Source organism: Triturus cristatus, chromosome 12 (assembly GCF_964204655.1).
Source record: "Triturus cristatus chromosome 12, aTriCri1.1, whole genome shotgun sequence".
NCBI lineage: Eukaryota > Metazoa > Chordata > Amphibia > Caudata > Salamandridae > Triturus > Triturus cristatus.
Genome location: NC_140595.1, coordinates 117,955,101 through 117,980,375, shown reverse-complemented (window position 1 = coordinate 117,980,375; position 25,275 = coordinate 117,955,101). Strand labels below are relative to the sequence as shown.

General features: G+C 43.3%; 1 protein-coding gene across 1 annotated transcript in view; it reads right to left on the bottom strand.

Moving 5' to 3' along the window:
• Window positions 1-21,884, bottom strand: part of LOC146772811 (protein S100-A16-like) — a 28,207-nt gene extending 6,323 nt beyond the window's left edge. The window contains exons 1-3 of the mRNA XM_085638370.1: window positions 21,720-21,884; window positions 6,324-6,467; window positions 5,106-5,273 (exon numbers count right to left, since the gene is read on the bottom strand). Of these exons, the coding sequence (XP_085494496.1) occupies window positions 5,106-5,273; window positions 6,324-6,467; window positions 21,720-21,884 (477 nt within the window). The remainder of the gene's footprint in view (window positions 1-5,105; window positions 5,274-6,323; window positions 6,468-21,719) is intronic.
• Between the last annotated feature and the right edge of the window lie 3,391 nt (window positions 21,885-25,275).

Sequence of the window (25,275 nt, the reverse complement as noted above, 5' to 3'; positions counted from 1 at the left end):
TTGCTATATTCTCTTTTTACAGGTATTACATTCTCTTTTTGTATTATGTTTTAAATTACATGTGGTCCGCTCTGATATCTATTTTATGTTTTTTATGCAGGAAAAATATTATGCAGAGCAATATTCTGTAATTAATTAGGTGGGACTATATATCTTTAGTTGTCCTGAAGAAGGTGGTTGTATCCTATTTTTCCCACCGAAACGAGTCAACCCCTACCTCTGTTAGATTTGAGGAACAAAGTGCTGCATGTTGAAAGAAAAATTCTTAGACAAAGCCCTTTGATTGATACTTTCAAATTAACAATTTTTGATGACTAATGTCTTGTCTCTCTTATTATGATGTATGTCTGAAAGTTTGTCGAATTATTTTTTAACTGATTTTATTTGATGTATTTTTATGAATTTGCATGAATTATTTGATATGACTAATATTAAAATTTGATTATTAAGAATTGTCGTTGTGGTCCCTTTTAAGACTCGTGTATGTGATTGCATGACCTTTGAGATGTTGAGGTATGGGAATAAGTGAACAAATTGTGTTCTCCAAGGGAATTTACTTTTGACAATTGAGTCGCACTTGGAACCCTGTCTCCTGGAGTAGTGGGGCCTCTCTCTTCTATATTTAAGAATATCACCTCGGGCAGGTGGGTCCTCCAAATAGTCCGAAGGGGCTACTCCCTTCCCTTCGACACTATCACTCCCTCCATGCCTCAAACTTATGACCGGCAGACAGAGAATCACCTGAATTTGCTTCAGGAGTAAGTCATGACTCTCTTAGCCATTGGAGCCATAGAGAGGGCTCCAGCGCCAGAAGTAGGCTGTGTTTGTTATTCCCACTACTTTCTGTTACTCAAAAAGGAAAAGAGTTTGTGTCCTATCCTGTTTCAAAAGGGAAATGCTCACTCTAGCTCAGGTCTTGTCTGCCCTGGACCCAGGAGACTGGATGGTAGCATTGGATTTGCAGGACGCCTATTTTCACATTCCCGTTCTGCCTGCCCATCGGCGCTACCTGCGGTTTACAATAGACCACAAGCACTTTCAGTTCACTGTGCTCCCCTTTGGCCTTACCAGCACCACTTGGGTTTAACACAAAAGTAATGGCGGTGGTCAAAGCTCTTCTATGCAGATCGGAGGTGCCAGTCTTCCCTTATCTCGACGACAGGCTGTTGAAGGCAAGCTTCCCCAGGCTGTTGTCTCCCACCTCCAGATTACGGCGAGCCTCTTGCATTCGCTGCAGTTCACAATCAACGTGCCAAAATCACATCTGACTGCCTCTCAGATGTTCCAAATTAATTGGACCTGTTCTGGACACAGTGTAGTTTTGGGCCTAGCCTCCCGAATGGCGAGGCTAGGATATTCAGACTATGATACCGATGTTTAAGCCTCTATCCTGGATTTCGGTATGAATGACTCTGAGGCTGCTGTGCCTCATGGCCTCCTGCATTCTGCTAGTGACACATGTCAGGTGGCATATGTGGGCTCTGCAGTGGGACTTGAAGTTCCAGTGGGCGCAGCATTAGGGAAATCTCTCCGACATGGTCTAGATGTTGGAGAGAAATGCATAGGACAGTGGTGGCTAACAGACCACTATTAGGTCAGAGGCAGATCCCTCTCCCTTCCCCAACCAGACCACATAGTAGTGACAGATGCATAATTCCTGGGATGGAGCAGCCATCTGGGAAAGGTGGAGATCTGGGGACTCTGGGCTCCAGTGGAAACGAGACCCCACATCAACTTGCTGGAGCTCCGAGCAATTAGTTTGGTATTGAATGCCTTCCTTCCTTCAATCAAGGGGAAGCAAGTGCAAGTGTTTATGGACAACACCACTGCCATGTGGTACTGCAACATATAGGGTGTGGTCGTGGACCCTTTGTCAAGAGGCTCTGCGTCTCTGACTTGGCTGGAACAGCAGGACATATCCCTGGTGGTTCAAAAGGTCTCAGGTTAGCTAAACACCAGGGTGAACAAACTCAGCCATCAATGCCTAGCGGATCACCAACAGCGTCTCCTTCCGAAGGTGGGACAAGTTCTCTTTCAGCAGTGGGGAGAGCCTTGGTTAGATTTGTTTGCCTTCGACGAGAACGCAAAATAACAGCTATTTTGGCGCTGGAGTTTCCACTGCGGCTCTATTTCCGAGTGCTTTTCGTCTCGAGTGGAGCTCAGGCCTCCTATACACCTCTCCGCAAATACTGCTGCCCCTTCAGGAGGATCTTGTATCACAGCAGCAGGGGAGGTTCCTCACTCGAACCTGACAACTCTACATCTTCTTACGTGGAGGTTGAGCGGCGGCAGTTGATAGCATTCGACCTTCATCCCGAAGTATGTAATGTTATTTTGGCGGGCAGGCGGACCACCACCAAGACCGTGTACGTCTGCCGGTGGAACACATTTGTAAAATACTGTACAGAAAAGTCTATTGATCCTCTTTCTGCTCCCCTTTTCCAGGTCATGCTTTTCATTGTGAACTTTGCCCAGCAGGGTTCTGCACTGGGCACACTTAAAGGGTACCTTTTGGGCTGGTCTGCCTTTCTGAGGCTCCCAAACCAACCCTCATTATTCAAACTCTGATTGTAAATATATTCCTTATAGGACTGATACTTATGTTCCCACCTTCCCCTTTCATTATGCCTAAGTGAGATCTTAATTTGATTCTCACTTTGCTAATGTTAGCCCCGTTAAATCCCTTGCACACTTGCTTAATATCAAAACAGCCTTTTTAGTGGCAATCACATCTGCCAGGAGGATGAGCGAATTGCAGGCCCTGTCATCTAAGCCTCTTTACCTGTCCATCTGCCCTGATAAGTTTGTGCTTCGCACTAGGTCCTCTTTATTGCCTAGAGTGGAAACACCATTACATGTGGAGAAATCGGTCACCTTTCCCACTTTCCATGCTCCTCTGCACCCCTCTAAAGAAGAGGATTGACTCCACTGTCTGCACTCGAAAAGAGTGTTGTCCTTCTACCTTGACCGCACTTAAGAGTTCCGGGTGGACGGCCAACTCTTCATGGGATATGTTGGAACTAAGAAAGGTTGTGGGGTGCAGAAGAGAACTATCTCATGATGGGTCATCCTCTGCATCAACATTTCCTATGCTCTGGCCAAAAAGCATTCTCCTGAAGGCTTCAGAGCTTACTTCACCAGAGCGAAGACTGCTACCACAGTGTTGCAACGCAGAATTCCAGTCTTTGACATTTGTCAGGCAGCAACGCGGGCATCTCTACACACGTTTACCAAGTATTACTGCCTGGACATTCAAATCTGGAAGAACATCCTTTTTGGCCGATATGTCCTGCATGGCTTCCTGGTCTAAACTTATCCGCAGTCCCTTCTCCGGGGATGGTATTGCTTGGGTGTCAAGTCAAAGGTAAGGAATCTGTGACTAGATGTCTCTAGCAGATGGACTAGTTACTTACCTCTGGTAATGTCTTATCTGGTAGAGACATGATCTAATCGCAGATTCCTTTCCGATCCACCCATCCTCCCCGTACTGCGGACAGGTTTTTGGAGTCAGGGCGATCCCTTCTAGGGCTATAGTTGTTCAGAAACACACCAATGTCAGTGCACTTCATGGCTGCCCGCTTATGGCGTGGAAAGTCGAGAAAGTAACTGACGTCAGTGCGCCGAGGTGGTGCTTATATAGGTGACGCGGATGCCACAATGGTGCAGACGACGCCAACGACGTCATGCGGAGCCGACCGACACCACATACCAGAGCACAGGGATATTGCGTGAAGAAAAATCTACCGGATCCAGTCTGACGCCAGGGAAATTTAAAAGGTAAGGAATCTGCGGCTAGATCATGTCTCTACCAGATAAGGCGTTACAGAAGGTAAGTTACTTGTCCTTTTCGAGCTCTAACTTTGGCTCCCTCTGGATTATAGGGTTTTCTCCAAAACAGGATGCATTGGTGTAAAAGTCTTGAGCTTGAAAGAGTCTGGTTGAAGATCGTTAGAGCTAAATGGCTCGCAACAGCTCTGTGGTTTTCAAAAGCTGCTCAAACAATTCACTACTAATATCCATTTGCAGCCACTATACTGCATCTTCATTAGAGGTGGCACAAGACTTTTTCATTGGTTGAACCCGTCTTGGGGTACCTTATAGTTTTGGTGGTAGCTTATACAGTATTTAATGAACTTCGATTTTGCACTTTGGTATCAATTTGGTTAAGCGCTTTGGTGCCCCACAGAGGAGGTATGAGCACTATACAAATGCTCTAATACAATACTAGTACTGTATTTTTATTTTTGTAAATTATTTATCTTTGTAGAGCAGTCATTTAGCCTTAGTTTGCCCTAAACCCATTTGCCAGATTAAGAAGTAGAAATAATCCAGAGAACATTTTTCCTTTTAAAAGCAAGGTGGTGACCCCTTCAAACAATTCAGTTTATTTTTAGGTTTCTTCGAGTTGAAATTTAGCTGAAAAAAACCTATTGATAGGTAGAAGAGTGATCCTTTTAGACAGCACTTACCGTATGATGCTTAGAATCTGAGCAGGTCTGACCAACTCTTGGTTGAGACCTGAATTTCAATAAGTAAATTATACCTACTCATTCAAAAAGGTTTGTTAGTCAGGCTCTTAGGGTCTAGATCCATAAGCTACCCAAGAACCTCTCTAATGGAAAAAATACTTATCAGTGTATGCATCAGCACACTGTTCCATCTTTCGTAGCTTACACATTCCCATTTTTTCTGCCCGTGTCGTGATAACAATCTCATGAGTTTCTTCAGATTGTTCATTGTAAAGGTCCTATTGATAGCATGGCACAATCTTTTGTCATCTTCGTGGCAGGGATAAGAGTAACCAGGTCCTAGAAGACAGAAAACAGTAAGAAGGACCTCTCTCCAGTACTTCTTGATATGTGTGCATGCTCACACACACAAAAACACCACTACTTTTGTATCCCCTCCGCTATTTCCCTCTCCGACCTAGGAGCTATTTGATCAAAAGGGCATAGAGTATTAATAACATGCTTGCTGTGGTTTCCAGCCTCTTGCCTAGTGGAGCCTGAGCCCTACTCTGTAGACAGTATGCTGCCACACAAGGTTTAGCAAAGTGAACAGGAGGAAGGACAGAGAGCGCAAGATTGGGGAAAATAAGCCTTTACCTTGATGCAGGTCTGGAAATCTGTCTCCAACATCGTCGTGAACTCTTCTACGGTGACGGTCTTCGTGTTCCCCTGCACCGTCGAATGCTCATAGAAATAGCGTACAATGCCATTGATGCAACGTTCAACATCGGTCAATCCATCGACCGGAGCATTTGAAGGTTTAACCTATTCAAGAAGAGGAGGCAATGGAGAAGGTGATCAGCAGATGTTTCCTGGACTCCACTCAACTATATACTGTAATTGGAGAACACATCTAGGTATAGGCAGCCAACTATCACAAGCAACAGTGGATTGGTCAATCAGGAGATTGCTTGACAGGTATGTGCCACTGAAGGACCAGCAGAGCTGGGGCAGAGTTGGTTACGTGTCCGCCTGATATATTATTGAGTCTGTCCTGTTGGCCTCTCACAAAATCTCCCAATTTGCCAACAGTGGAATAGACCTTTGCTTTCTGGTACCAACACATTCGGTTCTAGCAAGTATTCCAATGCTGCACCCAGAACAAGGATCATTCACTGCTAATTTCGGCATCCAATTTGCAAAAAATAATTCATCCATACATTTTACAGCACATAAATGCTAAACCCCATAACAGTCGACAGTCAACTTCACTTTCCACATGAAGCCCCTTAAGCTCTACTCCTGATAACAGCAGCAAAATTCATCAATATGCTGACAATCTTACTACATGAATTTTATTTAAGATTTCGGCTTTGATACCTCCATGAACAGAGCTTCATCAAGGTACAGTGATAGCTCACTTCTATGCACAGAAACCAGCTATCCCTCAAGTCACTTGGTGTCTGAAGCCGACGCTGTACAGCACTCCGCTGCGTTTTGGATAGGTTCACTTTACACTTATAACATATATATGCATCCAAAAAAACATACATAATGCACAGCAAATCAATAAACAGGAGATTAATTCTGCAAAAAAACATTTCGTTTAACTTCCTCCATCAGACTTGCCCCAAAATTTAAAAATGCACCGAAGGGAAAAATATTAATATTACACATGAATTGTATTCATTTGTGCATGCATTGCTCCCAATTATCCACTGCTTAGAACAGAACGGGAGAGTTTATTTTGGGAAAGCTAACCTACCATTACTAAAACAAGCACCAAGGAAGGACGTTTGCAACCACCATAAAATCTGGACTCTCTCATGGCCAAGACTAGTCACAGACCCTGGTGCTTCTCCTCTAGCCACTTACTTCAGAATGCTTGGCCATTTGCTCGCTCAGTGTGTCAGTGATCCGGCTAATCAGTCTCCAGTATCCCGCAAAGCTTATCTTGCCATCTTTATTGGCATCAATCTCCTTCATGAGTTCATTGACCATTTCGTTGTCTTCGGTCCTCTGGGCATAAGGAAATTAAACAATGATTGACAAATGCATACTTCAGTTCCTTGATTTATTCTCAAAGATCCAATAATATTAATATGACTTAAAGAAAAATAAAATAGTGAACCAGCAAGACTTCAATTGCCAATAGAAGAACTCCTGACATTGCATAAGGAACCAGAAACCAGGAATTACCGTCTATACTTATCTAGACTAAGTCTGTACCTTAAAGAACAACAAAGGTGCATCCTTCTATTCTTATAAGTTCCAGGAAGATTGTAACTTCAGATGTATTCTCCTGAAGACCACTTTATTCAGGTGAGCTCCATTCCAAAAGCAGAATACCAATATACTTGTAACTTAGTTTGAATTGGCATTAAAATATACGCATAAGATATATGTTGCTGGAACCCACACATCACAGATAATTCCTTTTTTAAGATGTTGTCTCAAGAGGGTATTGTAATAATTTGTCTTTATCTGATCATCATTTCAGTTTATCCGAGCGGCCTCTTCTCCAGCTTTAGATGTCCTTCTCTTGACGGATAAAAGCAATGAATTCTTGTCACACTTTGTGAACAAATCACTTACATCAGAGACAACATCTTTCTCAATCAGGCCTTCCTAAAACTGGCACTACCTATAACTCAGAAATCCAGCATCGTAGGTCTCGGGAAGCCATCCAATCTTGTTCCTGCAAAGAAGAAAGGACTTGCTCAGGGGTGATTATTCTGACCATCTTGTGTTTCAGAAATGTGTTCAGAAATCACAAATCAAGAGTTGAGGCTATCACTCTAACTTTCATCAGCTCAAGCAGGTATACGGGATAACATAATTTCTCTCAGACAAATAGGAAGTATTCCCGTTGAATACTGCACAAGAAGAGGAAGAACCTCTTTCAGCAAGATGCTGGTGTGTGGTGGCAGGGTGAGGTAGGACACAAGAGGGTGTTTTGAGGAATGACAGGGAGTAACACGATCTCTTTATTTACAGAAACCACTGATCTGCTATTCACGCCTAACAAATTTGGAAAAACCACTTGATCCCCCATATGGCCCAAACATCTGAAGGACTCAGGAAGGTATTATAGTGATTGGAGCAGAGGAATAGGTGAGAGATGATTAACGGGACCGTCCGCCTCTGCATGAGCTTTTGAAGCTGTAGGAATAAAAAAAGTTGCTGAGATGTTAGCCGCAGGTGCCCAAATTGGTCAAATAAGGCCCATTTGAAAAACAGGAAAGAGGTGGTGGTGCGTAGGTTTGGAGGTAGCGAGCTCCAAATTCTAGTCACATTACCTGAGAAGGACTGTGGCATGAATTTTTCCTTTTTAAAAGTTGGAGGATCAAGCAGTGGATTTTCAGGATTGGGGGAAGGTTTGGAGCCACCTGATATTTTGAGTTTGTTAGCCAGGTAGCAAGGGTGGAAGTGTGTGTGGCTTTACCTGTGATGCACCCTTTCTTATACATTGACCTAGCTTCAATGGGAAGCCAGCGAAGAGAAATCAGTATGGGTGTAATATGGTAGTTTCTTTTGGCCACGTAGACTTACTACGCCGCAGAGTGGAAGATGGATTTTGGAAGGGTTAGGTGGGTTGGTGGGATGCCTGCAACAAGAGAGTTACAGTAGTAGAGTCTGGAGGAGAGTACTAAAGATTGAACCAGAGTTTTCAGGTCTTGCTCAGGAATGAAACGCCAGATCGCCGAGAGAAAGCACAGTTGGAAGCGTGCTTTCTTGGCCATGGTGGTGATTTGGGATTGGAGGTTAAGTCTTTTGCCCAGGATGACACATAGGGATTTATCACTTTCAACAATGGTAGGTTTGCTGTTAAGACTGTTCAGATTATCCATTCATGATTGCACAGGAGGGGGAGAGTTTGAGGGTGAGATAAGAAGGAATTGGGTTTTAGAGGGATTCAGATTTAGGTGCTGATACATCATCCATTCTTGGATGGAGTTGAGGGTGGTGGGGAGGAATGAAATGTTGTGTGTGGAGGACAACTTGAGGTAGAGTTGAGTGTCGTCAGCATAGGGGATAATGGATCCTGGTCTTTTCAGTAGATCTCCCAGTGGTTCCATGTAAAATCTGAATAAGGTGGGCACGAGGATTGCGTCTTGACGGATGCCTTGATTCACAGTCTTTGATGTGGTGAGACAGTTTTCAATTTTAATCATCTGAGATCTGTCTGTGAGGTACGTTTCAAACCATTTGAGGACTGTGCCTTCAAATTCCATTCTTTGTTTTAATGCGTTCAGAAGTGTCTTATGGCTTACAGTGTCAAAAGCTGCAGAAAGGTCCAGAAGGATCAGAAGTTGCCAGAGTCAAAAACTTGCAGGGCATCGTCGATAACTTGTAGCAGTGCAGCTTCAGTGCTGCAGCCTTGATTGAATCCGGACCGAAATTTATCAAGAGGGTCATTGTTCTTGATATGTTGGGAGAGTTCCTCCACTACACATCTCTCAGTGATTTTAGCAAAGAAGGGGAGGTTGGAGATAGGGCAGAAGTTGTTAAAGTCATTCACATCAGCGGAGGATTTCTTTAGCAGTGGGGTCACCTGACCTGTTGTGAGGGCATCAGGAAAGGAGCCTTGGCTGAGAAAGAGGTTAACCAGATTAGTCCATTAGGGAAGCTTGTAGGTTTAGAAGTCTTTTGCAATGTAGCTAGGGATAGGGTCAATAGAACGGTTTGAAGGTTTTGTTTTCAGAATGCTCTTGAAGAGGGCATTTTTAAGTGATGAATCAAAGCTGTGCCAGGAGCCGTTGGATTTGCAGTCCTCAAGTTGGGCTGGATGTGGTCAAGGAGTGATTCACATTTGCTTAAAAGAATTGTGCAAATTCTGCTGCTTTCTTATGTGGAGCATCAAATTTGATAGTTGAAGATAAGGCAGCATTGCTTGTAGTTTTGATTGGGTCAAAGAGTTTCTTTTGTCTGTTCTTGGCAGAATCGAGGAGGGTTCTAAAGTGATTTGCTTTTTCACTAAAGATGTGTTTGTGATAGCATGATCTTGCGTAAAGAGATTTGAGAGATTAATAATGGAGGGGGGTCTATCTCCATTTCTTCTCCACGTATCTCTGGTTTTTCCTTTCATCATAGAGGGACTTTTTGAAATATGGGGGAGGGTATGGGCCTTTTCTTTTTCCTTTGAAGTGGAGCTACATTATCTATCAAGACGGAAATATTGGTGAGAGAATGGGTGGTCAAGTCATTGACATTGGATTTGGGGTTGATGTATGGGCAGTGCCTTCTTGGCTGTGTTGCAGAGACTGTCTAGGTCAATGTTTTTAGTGTTGCAAAACCAGGTAGTTGCTCTTTTAGGTTGGCCCAGGGTTACAATGAGAGAGATGCAGTGAGAAAGGGAAGTGGTCAAACCAGTCTACTGGCACAGAGTCATCAGTTGTTAGCAGGTCATCTTTGGAAATGATACAGTCAAGTGTGGAGTCTTTGGAGCATGTTGTTCAAGGTTGTGTTGTAAAAGATTATTTCCTGAGAGGAATGTGACAAGCTGGTTGGTGGCCGATTCTTGTGAGATGCCCCGATGAAGATTAAAGTCTCCTCGAAATATCAATTTATCGCTTTGTGAATATATGTCATTTGCAAAGTCTGTGAATTCCTCAGTGAAGGTAGAGCGGTTACCTGGCAGGTGGTAAATGGCATAGATGCTGAAAGGGGAATAGTGCTGCACATTAAGTTCCGGAGAAAGGCATAGGGGTTTATTTATTTATTTGAAAAGTTTTATATAGCGCTGGCTAGACCCGGAGGTATCAGAGCACTTCACATGAGGATCCGCAGGTTGCAGGTTACAAAAGTTACATCAGCTGCAGTTGCAAGTATAGGCTGAGGAGAAAAACATGAGATTACATGATAAAATAAGTTATTAGCGCGTAGCCTAAACCAAGACTCGGGTCATATGAGGAAAGGAGGGAAGGAAAAAGAGGGGAAAGGAATGCAGACAGTGTCAGGAAGACCGGAGGGGCGAAAGTACTTCAGGGGGAGTAAAGCATTGAAAGCAGTCTAAGAGGCAGACAGATAAAACCGTGAAGAACCGTGAGAAACAATGTCCGATGTCCAGCTGGGTAGGGAATGGCCTAGGGGGGGAACCATAGCCAGACTCCTCTATAGCTGCGCGGGACAGCTCCACCGGGCAACAGCCAAGGGTACTCGGGCTCCGTGATAAGGCCAGTTTCTGAGCAAAGCATTCAAAGCAGTCAAAGAGAAAGACAGATGAAGCCGCATAGAACCGTGAGAACAAATGTCCGATGTACGGCTGGGTAGGTGACGGTCAAGGGGGTGAACCAGACTCCTCTATAGCTACATAGGAGAGCTTCAGTAATGCAGTCTTTTCTCTGAGTGTTTACTTAGGATGCCAACTAGGATGAGCTGCTCCCAAAAGAGCCATCCCAGCGATATAGGATAATATCAAGTGGTAGCTCCTCAGTTCTGCAAACCGCTTCAATGTAAGCATCCCTCAGAAGTGTTTTGTCAGTGCTGCGTGAATCCAGCAGTACTTCCTCCAAAATCCATGTAGTGTTAGTTTCAGCCAAATGTGCCTTATTGGTGCTGCGGAACAAACTTGCAAGATATTACATTTTTTCCTTGTCTCCCTTCCATATTAGTGTTTAAGGGTTCTAGTCAGGGCACAAGTCCTATAAAAAGAAGTGGGGGCTGACCAAGTTAGGCAGTATGCAAGTGACATCATGACGTGTGCCAACACAGCACATGACGTTACACATGGCATCACAGGAAGTGACTTCACTGAAAGACTCTGCATTAGGATGAGTAGCGCTATAAAATAAATAAAATAGTGCTACTTGTATTGTTATTTGAGTAAATACTGGGACAGACCATCCCATCTAACATTCTTATAGTGCCTCCACTTATATACTGGGACTGAAAAAAGTACCATACCATGCTCTTTTCAGAGCAATGAGCACCAGTTGTTTAGGGTACCCACGAGCACGTAACTTCGTGGAGAGAGTGGAGGCTTCACAAAAGTAGTCCTCTTAAAGGAAACAATTGCGTCTGATCCGATAAAATTAGAATAGGGTAGAGAGTTGCACATTGTGTGCGGGTGATTGTTCTCATATCAGAGCAGGGTGTTACGCTCTGTAGCCTTCCTATATAACCTTGTGATTAATTTGTCACTGGAATGGTGAATGGTAAGATCAAGGAACGGAATAGAGGTTTTGTCAAAGGCGAGGGTGAAGTTGAGTCCTAGGTAGTTATTATTTAGCCAATGTAGGAATTGATTGAGAGTGTCTTCATTCACATGCCAAATTAAAAGAATGTTGTCAATGTAACGTCGCCGGAGTGTTATTCAAGAGTAAAAAGGGTTACTAGGGAGAGGATTATGTTCATTTCAAGATGGTCCATGAAAAGTATGGCTAGGTTGGGGGCGAAAACAGCCCCCATCGATGTACCTTTCACCTGCTGATAGTATTCGTTATCAAAGAAGAAAAAATTCCTAGTGAGACAAAGTTCAAGAAGTTGGAGAATAAATATGGTTGGGACAGCGTGGTCTAGAGTCTAGTATATGTTGAATAACAATTAATGCCTTGACCTGTGGGATATTCGTGTACAAGGATTCGACATCCATTGTACAAAGGATGTCTGAATCTGTATTGAAAGGGTGATGTTCAACTAGATTGATCATCGCCATACTGTCTCTTACATAGCATTCTGTTTTGGGTACGAAATCTTTTATGAAGTAGTCCACATATTGGCCAAGTGGCTCTAATATGGACCCACACCTGGACACTATGGGGCAGCCAGGGCGGTCAGTGAGATTTTTATGAATCTTCGGGAGTGTGTATATCACCGGAGTACATGGGGACTTTACATTAAGAAAGAGAAATTCTTTCTGGCTCAAAAAGCCTTCTGATTTGGCATCAGGTCTTGGAGTCAATTTTTTCGAATGTTACAATTTCACCAGGGATCATATACTCTAGCTGACTCTGAACTATCCCTTCTCAGTAAAGGCTTATCCTTCGTTCTGACCATTCACCTGAATTTTCTAGAACTCCAGACTGAGCTACTTAGGTTCTTCCGATGTATTCCTCTACGTGCTTATTTTCTTTTCAATCCCTCCCCCACAATTACCTCCAACACACCGTTACGCCCTCCATCCACCTTTTTCCCTTCCGCCAATATGATCCCTGGCAAACTTGTAACATTCGAAAAAATGGTACTCAAAGACCTGTCGCTACTTGAGAACACCAGACGCTATATCCCTTATAATTTGTCTTTGGAAGGGAAGAAAGACATCGATACTTTGAAAAAGAACGAATCCCTCATCATTAAATCTTCAGATAAGGGCGGGGGATAGTCCTGCAAGAGAAAGAATTATACAAATCAGAGATTTTACGCCAATTGTCTAATACTGACCATTATTGCAGATTGCCCACCAATCCCACTAAGGAACTTTAACAATTGATTCTTCATATCACCACTGATGCTTTTTAAGCCAGAAAGAATTTATCTTTCTTAATGTAAAGTCCCCACGTATTCCGGTGATATACACACTCAAAGATTCATAAAAATCTCACTGACCCCCCCTGGCCGCCGCATAGTGTCCGGGTGTGGGTCCATATTAGAGCCACTTGGCCAATATGTGGACTACTTCATAAAAGATTTTGTACCCAAAACAGAATGCTATGTAAGAGAGAATATGGCGATGATCAACCTAGTTGAACATCACCCTTTCAATACAGATTCAGACATCCTTTGTACAATGGATGTCGAATCCTTGTACACGAACATCCTACAGGTCAAGGCATTCATTGTTCTTCAACATATACTAGCCTCTAGACCACGTCCCCACGCTGTCCCTACCATTTTTATTCTCCAACTTTTTGAACTTTGTCTCACTAGTAATTTTTTCTCCTTTGAAAACCAATACAATCAGCAGGTGAAAGGTACATCGATGGGGCTGTTTTCGCCCCCGGCCTAGCCATACTTTTCATGGACCATCCTAAAATGACCATAATTCTCTCCCCTAGTAACCCTTTTGACTCTGGAATAACACTCTGGCGACGTTACATTGACCACATTATTTTAATTTGGCAAGAGAATGAAGACACACTCAATCAATTCCTACATTGGCTAAATAATAACTGCCTAGGACTCAAGTTCACCCTTGCCTTTGACAAAACCTCTATTCCGTTCCTTGATCTTACCATTCACCATTCCAATGGTGAATTAATCACAAGGTTATATAGGAAGGCTACAGAGCGTAAGACCCTACTTCGATATGAGAGCAATCACCCGCGCGCATTGCGCAACTCTCTACCCTATTCTCAATTTTTACGCATCAGACGCAATTGTTTCCTTAAAGAGGACTACTTTCGTGAAGCCTCCACTCTCTCCACGAAGTTACGTGCTCATGGGTACCCTAAATGACTGGAGCGCAATGCTCTTAAGAGAGCAGGGTATTGCTCTAGGGAGATTCTCCTATCCCCTAAACCCAAGTCTAACGCAAACTGCATGGTTTGCGTCACAACATTCTCACCGGTCTCACACACCATTTGGAAATGCATTCTTAAACATTGGACCATTTTGAACACTGGAACCATGAGTATAGAACGCCCACTTTTTGCATTCCGCAAAAGCCGTAACATAAAAGACCATTTGGTTAGAGCAGCTCTTCCCAATCCCAGACCTGTTTCCACTCTTGACGCACACTGGGGCCTTGAACCTTTAATTGGACATGCTCAATGTGGCAATTGCAGTGTTTGTGAATTTACTATTGAAGGCAAAGAATTTACCTTTAATAATGTTGTAATTAAGTCAACATTTTTCTACAACTGCAACACATGTAATGTGATTTATGTGATCCAATGTCCTTGTCCAAGAATCTACATTGGTCAGACAACGCAAAAAGCAAAAACTCAGATCTGTCAACACCGCAGTAGAATTCGCTGCAACACCCCCAAATGCTCCTCTTGTCGAACATTTTACAACTGTTGGTCACAGCGAAGAAGACATCAAATGGACAATAATCAGCGTGGTGAAACCACCACCAAGAGGCGCAGACATTGTTAAATAAAGAAGAACTTAAATGGATCCTGAGTACTGGCAGTATCAAGAATGGACTGAACAGAAATGAAGACTGGACCACTTTATTGTAAAAAGTCTTTAATGCACTGCTCTATGTTCCCCCAGTAATCCAAAATGTCATTTATTTCACTTTTTTCACATGTATATTTTAATGCCGCAACATCTTGTACCGGGTTAACACCATTGACTCCATGTATGGCTATATGCCTTCAATTGTTCCCTTGTTTCCTCCTTCATGAACTTTTATGATTGCATAAGTTCTTCCAATTTTTTTTCTATACTTTTTCGTTCTTCTGTTTTAAATCCTCTTTAAACCTGATTGCTGCTATTCCCCTCACCCAATATAGCCGCCATATTGTCACGTTTCATGCGCCGATGTCACATCCTTAACGTTATTTAGCCATTCACACGTGCCTCTGTTCGGCGTCCAGTATCGCAGCCATCGAGCTCCGGATAGATTCACCACTGCCAAAAAAGATCCCAAACACTTGCACGGATACAAACCCGTATTTTCTGACTTAGCGTATACCATCTTCTTAAGTCTTAGTGAGCACTTTCACTGTGCACAAACCCATTTAATTTTAGTTACATGTCACTATGTGCACGATGTCGCATAAGGATTGTTATTTCATTACTCCTATCTAAAATTCGACTCCTTTTTTCTGCCCGTCTTCCTCCACCCTCTCTCTTAATTGTTTTACAGGCGCCATATACTTCAGGCTTGTATAAAATTGTCCTGATGATGATCCTAGTATTGTTTTAAAGGATCGAAACGTTGTTGACTTGCTGGAACACCGTGCACACAAACCTAATAGATATTTTAGTGTAACGGTTGTCGCTTTCATTTTGGTTGCTTAACCGTCCGCATTGCATACAAGCTTTTCTTGCCCTGCCTGAATGTTTTGTTCAATGTATATGTTTTGTGAATGTGTAGGATGCAGGACTGTGTCCCACTTTATTGTTTCTGGTTATATTTGCAACTTTAAAAACCAATAAACAAATTTGTAGAACAGCTGAACGTCAGTGGAGGAAAACAAAATCCGATGTAGATCGTAGGAATTATAGACAGTGTCATCTCAACTATATAAAAAACATCAAAATGGCAAAAAAGTAATATCTAACGCAGCGGATAAATAATGCAGCGCATTCCAGCAAGGAACTCTATAAAATACTGAAAGAGTTCACATCCCCTCAGGTAGAGCAGTCTTCTTTCCATCCTACCCAAGAATGCGTAGACTCAATATCTTCCTTCTTTGATAATAAAATCAGAACCATTTATTCTTCTTTCCCGCAATATAACACAGACTATTATCAGCAAATTAGTAGCATGTCTATGTCATCTTCACCGTCTGAAACAATTGATGTGCCACTGAAGTTGGAATTTGAACCCCTAACTGTCAAAGAAGTCCTGGAAGGCCTCACTAAGATTAAATCAGGTTCCCCGGTCGATCCTCTTCCGCCTCGCACTTGTCTGAAAATAATGCCCCTACTTGATAAGATGCTAACTGTAATTTTTAATATGTCATTACAGCAAGCTAAAGTTCCCACTAGATGGAAAAATGCCCAAGTTAAGCCTATCCTTAAAAAACCCTCGACTGACCCCAACATACCAGCCACTTATCATCCCATATCACTGTTACTTACTTTGGGAAGGTATTAGAACATCTGGTGAACTTACGTCTCACTGCCCATCTTGAGAACCATGGCCTCCTAGACCCCTCTCAATCGGGCTTCCGGGCCGCTCACAGCACGGAAACCACAGTTGTTGAGATCATCGATAACATCAGGCTTGCACTGGATAAAAGAGAATCAGCTATGTTGGTTCTCTTGGACTTGTCTGCAGCCTTCGATACCATCTCCCACAGCATTTTGAAACATCGACTGTGGGAGGTGGGAATCAGAGGGAAGGCCCTAGACTGGTTTGAGAATTTTTTGACCAACCGTTCTACCACTGTTCTCGTAGACTCCATAGCTTTGCGCAGTCAACCAGTCAGTGTAGGTGTTCCACAGGGCTCTATTCTTAGCCCTATGTTGATTAATCTTTACTTAACACCTTTAGCTGGTATCATCAGATCGTATGGTTTTGAAACCGTGTCGTATGCTGACGACACTCAATTGCTTGTCACCTTTGGTTCTGATCACGTTGATACTAAATTTTGTTTTAAAAACTGCATAATCGAGGTGAACGAGTGGATGGGCAAGAATAAATTACAACTAAACGATAGCAAGACCGAGATTATCCTGTTTGGCAGAGGAATCCTGGGCACATGATTGGTGGGCCCTGGAATTGGGACCATGTCCTTACCCCAAGCAAGCAGTTTGCAACCTTGGAGTTACCATCGACAGCTCATTGTCCATGAAAACCCATGTCAACCACATTCTTGGTGCCTGTTATGGCATCATGCCGAATCTTCGTAGAATTTTCAAGTGGCTACCCATCGAAGCCAGAAAACCTTTGGTGCAGGGTCTTGTTATCAGTCGACTGGATTATAGGAATGCTCTGCTGATGGCACTCAACGAGGATCTACGTTCTAAGATTCAGATTCTCCAGAACACTGCCGCCAGACTCATTCTCAATCTTCCGTCCAGATCGCCTTTTGCCCCTAATCTTAAAACTCTCCATTGGCTTCCTATGCGGCTCAGAAGCCATTTCAAAATCCTGTGTCTTACACACAGGTAAATGTATGACACCGGCCCTAGATATTTAGCTAAAAAACTTCAGTGGTACACACCAGGCAGATCTTTAAAGTCTGGTACCAAATTGTACCTTGTTCAATCTCGCATTCGAACTTCTCGAAATGGCGGACGATCTTTTTCCTACTTGGCCCCTCTGCTCTGGAATAAGCTACCACCACACCTCCCGTCCATAGTTGACCATCAACGCTTTCGTAGAGAACTAAAAACCTGGATTTTCCCCCAGTAAGTCCGTTTTATTACCTTTGTTGTTGCTGTCCTTTTCGCTGTTGTTGTTGCCTAGCGCCATGAGACCTCCCTGGTGATATGTTGCGCTTTACAAGAACATTTGACATTGACATGGACATTTACATTGACTTCGCTATTCATTAAAATTGACTGTACGGCTGGACAGTAGTAATATAGCACTGATTCTAGTCTATATTGATTGTTTATTTACATTATTTCTTTACCAAGGGCCACTGTTCTCACAAAAAACTGGGACAAGTTCGACATATTTCTGTGGGGCCCAACTTCTTGGCGGGGGGGACAGCGTCCACCATGTGAAATAGTGGGTGGATGCCGTGTACCCGCGTGAACCCCCGACTCGTGCCCTTTGCCTTAATGATGCATGCTTCCATGGTTAAGGAGTCCAGTTGCATGTTGTTCCCCATGAGTGCTTTCTCAGTGGTATAGGTCGCTAGCAGCTTGTGCAGTATTCAGCAAATCCATCGCAATACGGTGGGATCCCAGGTAGAGTCAGGTTCTTCAAGCAGTACATTGCTATGCTGTAAAACCCCAGCAATGGACCCTTCCACCGGCAATGTCTCCTCAGTGCTGTAGACTTCAGCAAAGTGCATTTGTGTTTGTCAATGCTAGAGGACGCAGGATTGTTTCCACATTTAAGACGCCACGCAGTGTTGGTTTCTTTCGGCATTACCTTTTCTATGATACAGCAGGGGTTTACAAGCCATGGATAGTTACGCTGTGTTTTCCTTCTTCACGATTTCATTCAAAACCGTTCAATTGTTCTTATTTTGTAGTTTATTGGACCTGTGACTATAATCCTACTGCTACAGGCAATTCGGTTTCGGTCGCTGTTATCCTCCAAGGAATGATCTGTAGGTTGGTGCCTGGGTTGTAAGTGGCTTCATTTAGTTCGGAACAGGTAGATGGTAGATATAGTGCATAGATTTGTGCTGTCTGGAGAGGATATGGTGAAAGAGTTAGAAGTATTATAGCTAGCAAGTACATTAGCAATTTCTGTTAGGGAGAGATTTTGCGCTGCTCTTTTGGGGCGAGGGAGAAGAGTACTCCTCAGGATTAAGAGTTTATGGTATTCTGTGCTCGCCATGGGGAGTAAGGAGTTGAGTACAGTAGACATTTTAGAGCTTATGTGGGAGATAGTAGCTTCAAGCTGGGAGATTGTGGAATTGAGGTAACCTAGTTTATTCTTAAGGGTGGGCAGAGACGAGCATGGAATATTAAATTGCTCTAGAGGGGCGATGAGTTCTGAGGGAAGTTCTTTCTTGAGAGGTGGAGTGAGGAAGCGGTGGTGAGGTGAAGTGGGGGCATTGGATTATGGTGTGGGGGATGCAATGCCAGGTGTTGCTGACAGGAAATGTGCGTGGGTGCTGCTGTGGAGTAAATTAAGTTCTCTGGGCATTCATTGAAAGAAATAGATGTGTTGTGTATTGATTGAGGTGAAGAAGGGTAATAACTGTGGTGGGAAGATGGTATGTGGACTTTTGGGGGGAGAAAGAAAGGAGAAGAAGGGCGGGAGTCTAAATAGGGGGAAGGGAAGAGAAGGAAGTAGGGTGGAGGCACGTGAGTGTGTGGGGGCTGGTCTGTGTTTCAGTTCTTTTACTCTTTAGCAGCAGTGATCGAGGTTAGCTGAGCCGATGTTAAGTGTGCCTCAAAGTCAGCCACGATGGTGGTAGCTAAAGGTCTGCTTTAAAAATAAAGGGGAAGTGATCGTGGAGAAGTACAAGGCAAGTATCCACGGGGGGAGGGACGGGTTAAGAAAAAAACAATAAAACGGTGGGAATGAAAACAATGGAGCACCTGAGGGCTCATTAACAAAGAAAAAAAGTCCCTAAATACGTCATACATTGAGGGATAATGGAGGGTTAGTTTGCTTGGTCCCAGCACTCGGGGAGTGGTAAAAATGGCAAGAGGCATGATGTATGCACGCCATGGACAAATGAGGATAAGGAATAATGGAGCAATGTGGGAGCCAGCAAATGGTAAGCATATGGGCGGGATGAAGCCCACAAAGCAGATGCATTACATAACAATGGGGTAACCCAGTAGACTGTAGGGCCTTAGTACAGTGCGGTACAGGAGGGATTTGGTTCTAATGAAAACTCTGTAGATGACAGTACTGATTTGAATACTGTACCAATACATTGTGGATGGAATTTGATTGATTCAAAAGTAAAGGTCTCAGGCAGGCCAAGTCGCTACATAAATCGTTCAATTTGCCTAAATTATGTTGTATTCCTTTTGACTTCTATTTCAACTATTACCGAGCACTTTTTTTCAAGCACTTCTATTCTGCACAATGGAGAAACCACTTAAATGTGTATATATGTATGTAGCTTCAATACGATTTGAATTATTTTCAATTGATTTTTGTTTGTGTGTTGTAATGGTGTCACGCTCTTCCCTCGACTCATGAATGGTAATTTCCACTCTCCATTGAATTGGGGTTCGATAGCTAAGGATGTTGAGTCAGGATAGGCTCATTCAATTGCAGTACCTAGAGAGTTTCCGGACCAAATCCTTTCTGTACCACAAAGCAGATATAGCATGTCTCGGTTCGAGACAGCGTATGGGCGCTGTCTAGAGCCGAGATCTAAAAAAGTTGAATCAAATATGATCTGCTGTCATATTTATATTTTTATGTCCTTTATCTGAAGGAGTGGTTACGGATTGAGAAGAGGATTGGGTCTTGGTTTTCAGTGGAGTCCTAGACCGGCTTTTGATGGATGTCATGTAAAGCTTGGTTTCTCGTCTAGCAGTTAGTCTTGGATGCCTTTGAGCGCAGAGGAAACAGCCTGCTGTGATTCTTACTCAAATAGCACAGGGCAGGCCGTCAGTCTTTTTTTTTCATTTATTTTTATGTTTTTGGTCAATAAAAACTGTTGCACAGTCAATCATTCATTACATTTCATAAAATGTGATTATAAACTTGTACTTCCATTTTAAAAATAAGTATACAAATGACATTAATGTAGTTCTTGTATGGCTTCAATTTTAAAAACTCGCTACTCAGTACATGTCAATTTTTCTCATGGCTTTATGCGATCCCATTATTCAATATGCATAAGATAGTGTTTAAAGTGTTATTATGCAGAGGTGCATTTTAATTCGAGTATCTTCTTTCTCGTTGTCCCGGGTTTTAAAGTGCATTGTTTTAATCGCTCTTTTAACTCAAATTTCTGTAGATTTGACCTTCAGTTCTTCAGCTCAACGAAGTTACTGTTCTTTCCTTGTACGTTACATAAACCTTTGTTAAAGTGCAGATACAGTATACTTCCCAGTTATCGTTTTTTGGCAAGGTGCTGATGCCCTAAATTGATTGCTCTAATATTTTCATGTTTATTTTTACAAATTTTACTCCATTGCATATAAGCGGTATAGAGGAGCCACCCAACCAACGGGTTACTGCTTGCCTGCATGTTCTTATTTCAGTCAGTCAGTCAGTATGAGGGTCAATAGCAAACATGATCTGCAACATGATAAACATAGCTTTGAACCGAAAGACTTTAAAGGAGAATGACCAAGAAAAATCTATCTGCGGCTCCATCTCCAGGTGTCCGGGAAAAAGGACTGGATATCAATAGATTGTATGGTGCAATATCTAGGGCTGCTCTGTCACATGCAGAGGAGTTGTGAGATGCCCATCTGAAGCCAGGTGGCCCTACCTGGTGCCTGTAACTCTTAATAGTTCCAATTTGGGTAGGGGCTTTGGGGGAGATTCCAAAGTAATCTCCTGAAGCTAATGTCCATCAGATAAGATAATCTTGTTGACACTGAGGGGAATGAGAGTTGCAAAGGAAATAGCTCCAATCTACACCACTTTAACAGCAATTGTTCAGTTCACTCATTTGAGTGCGAAACTAGTAATTTCACTCTTTTTGCTCATTTCTACCAGCAACCCAAATACCCTACCACGAGCGTCTTTAAATAAATACACTTAGTGGAAGACTAAAAATGGCCTCATTGGTCTTCCAAAATACTCTTATTTTCGGTGTTAGTTGTTGATATATAATATGTAAAATGTTGAATAGAAATTATGTTGGCTGTAAAAAAAAAATTTCTCTATTGTTTACTCTGAAGACAACTGAAGGTTTAATTTAGACGTTTATCAAACACAGTATACATGTATATGGCAACACACTTAGTTACACTGGCCATGTCTGTTATAAATGTTCCTTGGTAGTGCTTCTTGGACCACAGCCCCTGTTGAGATTCCCCAACGTTCTCATCCAACGTAAAGCACTAATCCATATATACCATGCTTGGGCGGCTTTCACTCACTGTAAGGAGATGGTTAAGCTCCATGCTCAGCATCTTCTGGAACTCCTTCCTATTCATCCTCCTCTTCCCGGCAAACTGGAAGAAGGCCTTCTTCCCGGCATACTGGTAGAAAGCCTTCACCAGGACACTGATGCAGACCTCTGGTTTAATGTCGTTTGACGCCATGACTGTACAGCACCCCTAGGCTAAAAAACAAAACCATATAAGTATGCAGTCAGGAGAGATGGTCCAAAACGAAAATCAGCGATCTAACATTTGTTGTCATGTGTGAAATTTTAGGCACATCCACATGCACTCAGAAAACTCTTAGGGTCACTAACACGGTTTACAAATTATTCATTGTAGGCACTGGATCAGCATGCAGCTCAGGGCATTGTAGCCCATTCGTTGAAACAATATCCCAAAACCTCAGGGAAATCCATTTTCGGTCTTCAGCAAAGCCCCCAAGGTAGAATGTTATGATGAAGTATTTATTTCCTGACAAAACTTACTTGATTCCAGAGAGGCTCAATTCTACTGATTTCATTGTAGGAGAGGAAATACCCCTATGCACTGCTAAAAACGTACTTTGTTTGCTGAGATGAGGAACTGTGCTCCATTCGCTTAGAGTCCAATGTTAGCATACCAGGATTCAGTAAAGTATATATGCATGTATATGTTATTTCTATAGTGCAAACCAAGCCAACAGGCTGTGGGATGCTTTACGTGGTCAGTGACAAGTATAAAAGCAATGAGTAATAGGAGAGGAAACTAGGATGTGGACGGGTAATGCACTGTGATGTAGTATTCTATAAAGAGGAGAGTCTTCAACTCTTTCCTAAATTGGAGCTGCGTTGGGACGGTCATGATAAATATGGGGATGTTGTTGCATATCCAGCCTGCACAGATGGAAAAGGCCTGCTGCCTTGTTTTTTTTTCATTTTTACACTTCTTAGTCTGCAGTCTGATGGTGTCTGCTGCAGGTGTGCCTTGGACCACCAGAGATGGTGAGATACTCTGCTAGGTAAGCTGGGATGCTTGACATTTTAACTTTGTAAATTATGCAGCTGCTGCTGTGTGTAGGATGACCTAAGTGAGGAGCCTGAGATGCCTTGGTGTAGGGCATTACTACCATCCAGATTAAAGAATAGGAGGGTTAACAGAGTTATAAAATCACGTTCTGGAAGAAATGGTTTGACTTTAGAAGCGAGAGCTGGTACTCTGCTGCCTTTGTTTTTTTGGCAATGTGTTCCACGAGGATGAGTTTGGTGCCCAGGATGAATCCAAGTGACTTGGCATTTGGTGAAAGTTGCAGTTTGATGTTGTCAAGGTTCAGGTCATTGAGCCAGGTTTGTATTCGATCTTCTTTGTTGTTCTCGGCAAATAACGGAAATTCTGTCATGGTTTGGTTGAGCTCCAGGTAGATATTGAGCATTTAGGTTTGGATGATGTGCAAGCAGTGTTTGAGGAGTTGGATCTCTGAAGCAGAGGATATTTTCAAGTACTGTTGTGCATCATTCACATATTGGAGAATCGTGATGCTGTATTGCACCAAGAGGCTCTAAGTAAATGTTGAAGATGACAGTAGGCAGTATAGAACCCTGGTGGAATCCACAGGTGATAGGGATCTAGAGGTCCGCAAGTGAGCAAATTGGTGGTGCTAGGAAAGCTAGGAGGAAGACCAAAGTAGGACACTGCCAGTGAATACTTTTCAGGACTCAAGGGTGGGTACGAGGGTGCGGATTGTCAGCTTGTGTCTTAAAGCAGCAGTGAGGTCCAGCAACATCAGGGGACAGGGGGTCATCTTCATCTATGATGAAGAGCGCATTGTTTTCTATGTGTACGGTAGGGGTCTCCATGATGCACTGTGACTGGTATTCATACAGGAGATGATTAGCACTGATGTGATCTTGAAGTTGAACACTGACTGCTTTTTCAATGATCTTGCTGATGAACGGTAAGTGAGTGAATCACCTGTAGCTATGAACGGTAAGTGAGTGAATCACCTGTAGCTAGCAGGGTCATCAGAGTCTAGTGTAGGTTTCTGTAGGAGCAGAGGGGTATGGTCTGCCTTGAGCGCTTCTGGGAAGATGCCAGAAGTCAGGGAGGCATTGACAATGGTACGTAGGGATAGGAGAGCATCCCTTTGAAGAAGCACAATGGTAAAACATCATCCTCCTAAGAAGTGGCGTTGATGGAGTTGAGTATGTAAGTGAGATCTGGGAGAGATAAGGTTTTAAAGGCTGATCGTTGCAGGATTGTACAGAAAGGGGTGAGTGTAAGAGATGAAGCCGAATCAGTTTCATCAATCTGCTGACGGATTTTCTGCATTTCAGTGACAAGGAGGTTGATGTCATTACGCTTTTCGGTGCAGTGAGAATCTGTGGGTCTGGCAAAGGTCTGAATCAGTGCTTGATTGTCTTAAACAGTGTTCTGCTTCTGTTAGTTGCTTCAAAGATGGTGTTAGTATAATAATTTGTTTTGGCTGATATGATAAGCTGTCTGTGTGCTGCACAGAGGGAATTCAGTAGCAGGTGGTCCTCTGGAGTTCTGTTTTTCTTCCATTTGCTTTCCTGTAGACGGATGGATACTTTATCGCCAGCAAGGTCTTTAAAATTCTAAGATTGTGACTGCATTGACTTTCATGTGCGTGTTGTAATTGGGACATGGATGTTCACATCGTTTTTTGAAAGATGATTGCATTTTTTTAGAATTGTTTTGGCATCAGATGCGGAGATGATACGGTGAGAGAGGACTTCAAGCATTAGCATGTCTATGGAGAAGTCTTTGAAGGATCCGATGGTTTGCTTTTCTCTTTTGTATTGACTGTGGTGTGTTCCTGGTATGGCAAGCAGAGCGATAGGGGTGGTAAAGTGATCAGTTCAGTCAAGTTGTGCAATCTTCATTGATCTTTGTTCAATGTTTCAATCTCAAGGAATGAATGGATGGTAACTGGTCGAAAAGGGAACAAATGTATTATAGGAAATTGGTACAGGATGGGTGTCGGGATTCGTCCCTTCCCGCCCCCATGGAACAATCCAGGGACTCACCTTTCACACACTCCTCTTCTTGTTTACAGCTTCCAGGCGCTGAGGTTGCCATTGGCGACCCTGGGACTCCGGACATCCCAGGCTGTTGGCCCTTTAACTCCGGAGCCGATCTGAGGCAAGGCCCCGCCCCTGAAGACAACGCCGGAAAGGATTCGCTCCATTTAAGAGGCTGGACCTCCGACCAGGAAGTGGGGGAGAAAGGCAGTGAAAAAGACGTTCGGGAGAGTCCGGGAGGAGCGGAACTCAGAGGAAGGAGAACGACTGCTGCGTAACGGATTTCCGACGCCGGACAGGACAGCAAGGAGGCATTTCCCGCCAAGCGCCCAGCCACGGACCTGGATGTTCGTGGCTCCAACAGGTGCGTGATCAACTCCGGGGGCTTTGGGAGACAGGCGGTTACCTCATTCCCGGGTGGCAGTTAATGTGGGCGGGATCCGTAACCCTGTGTATCGGGGCATCCCTGTGTCTTGGTGTTGGTTCTCCCCTCACGTCCCCGGCATACTGGTGCTCCCTCACTATCCTTTCCC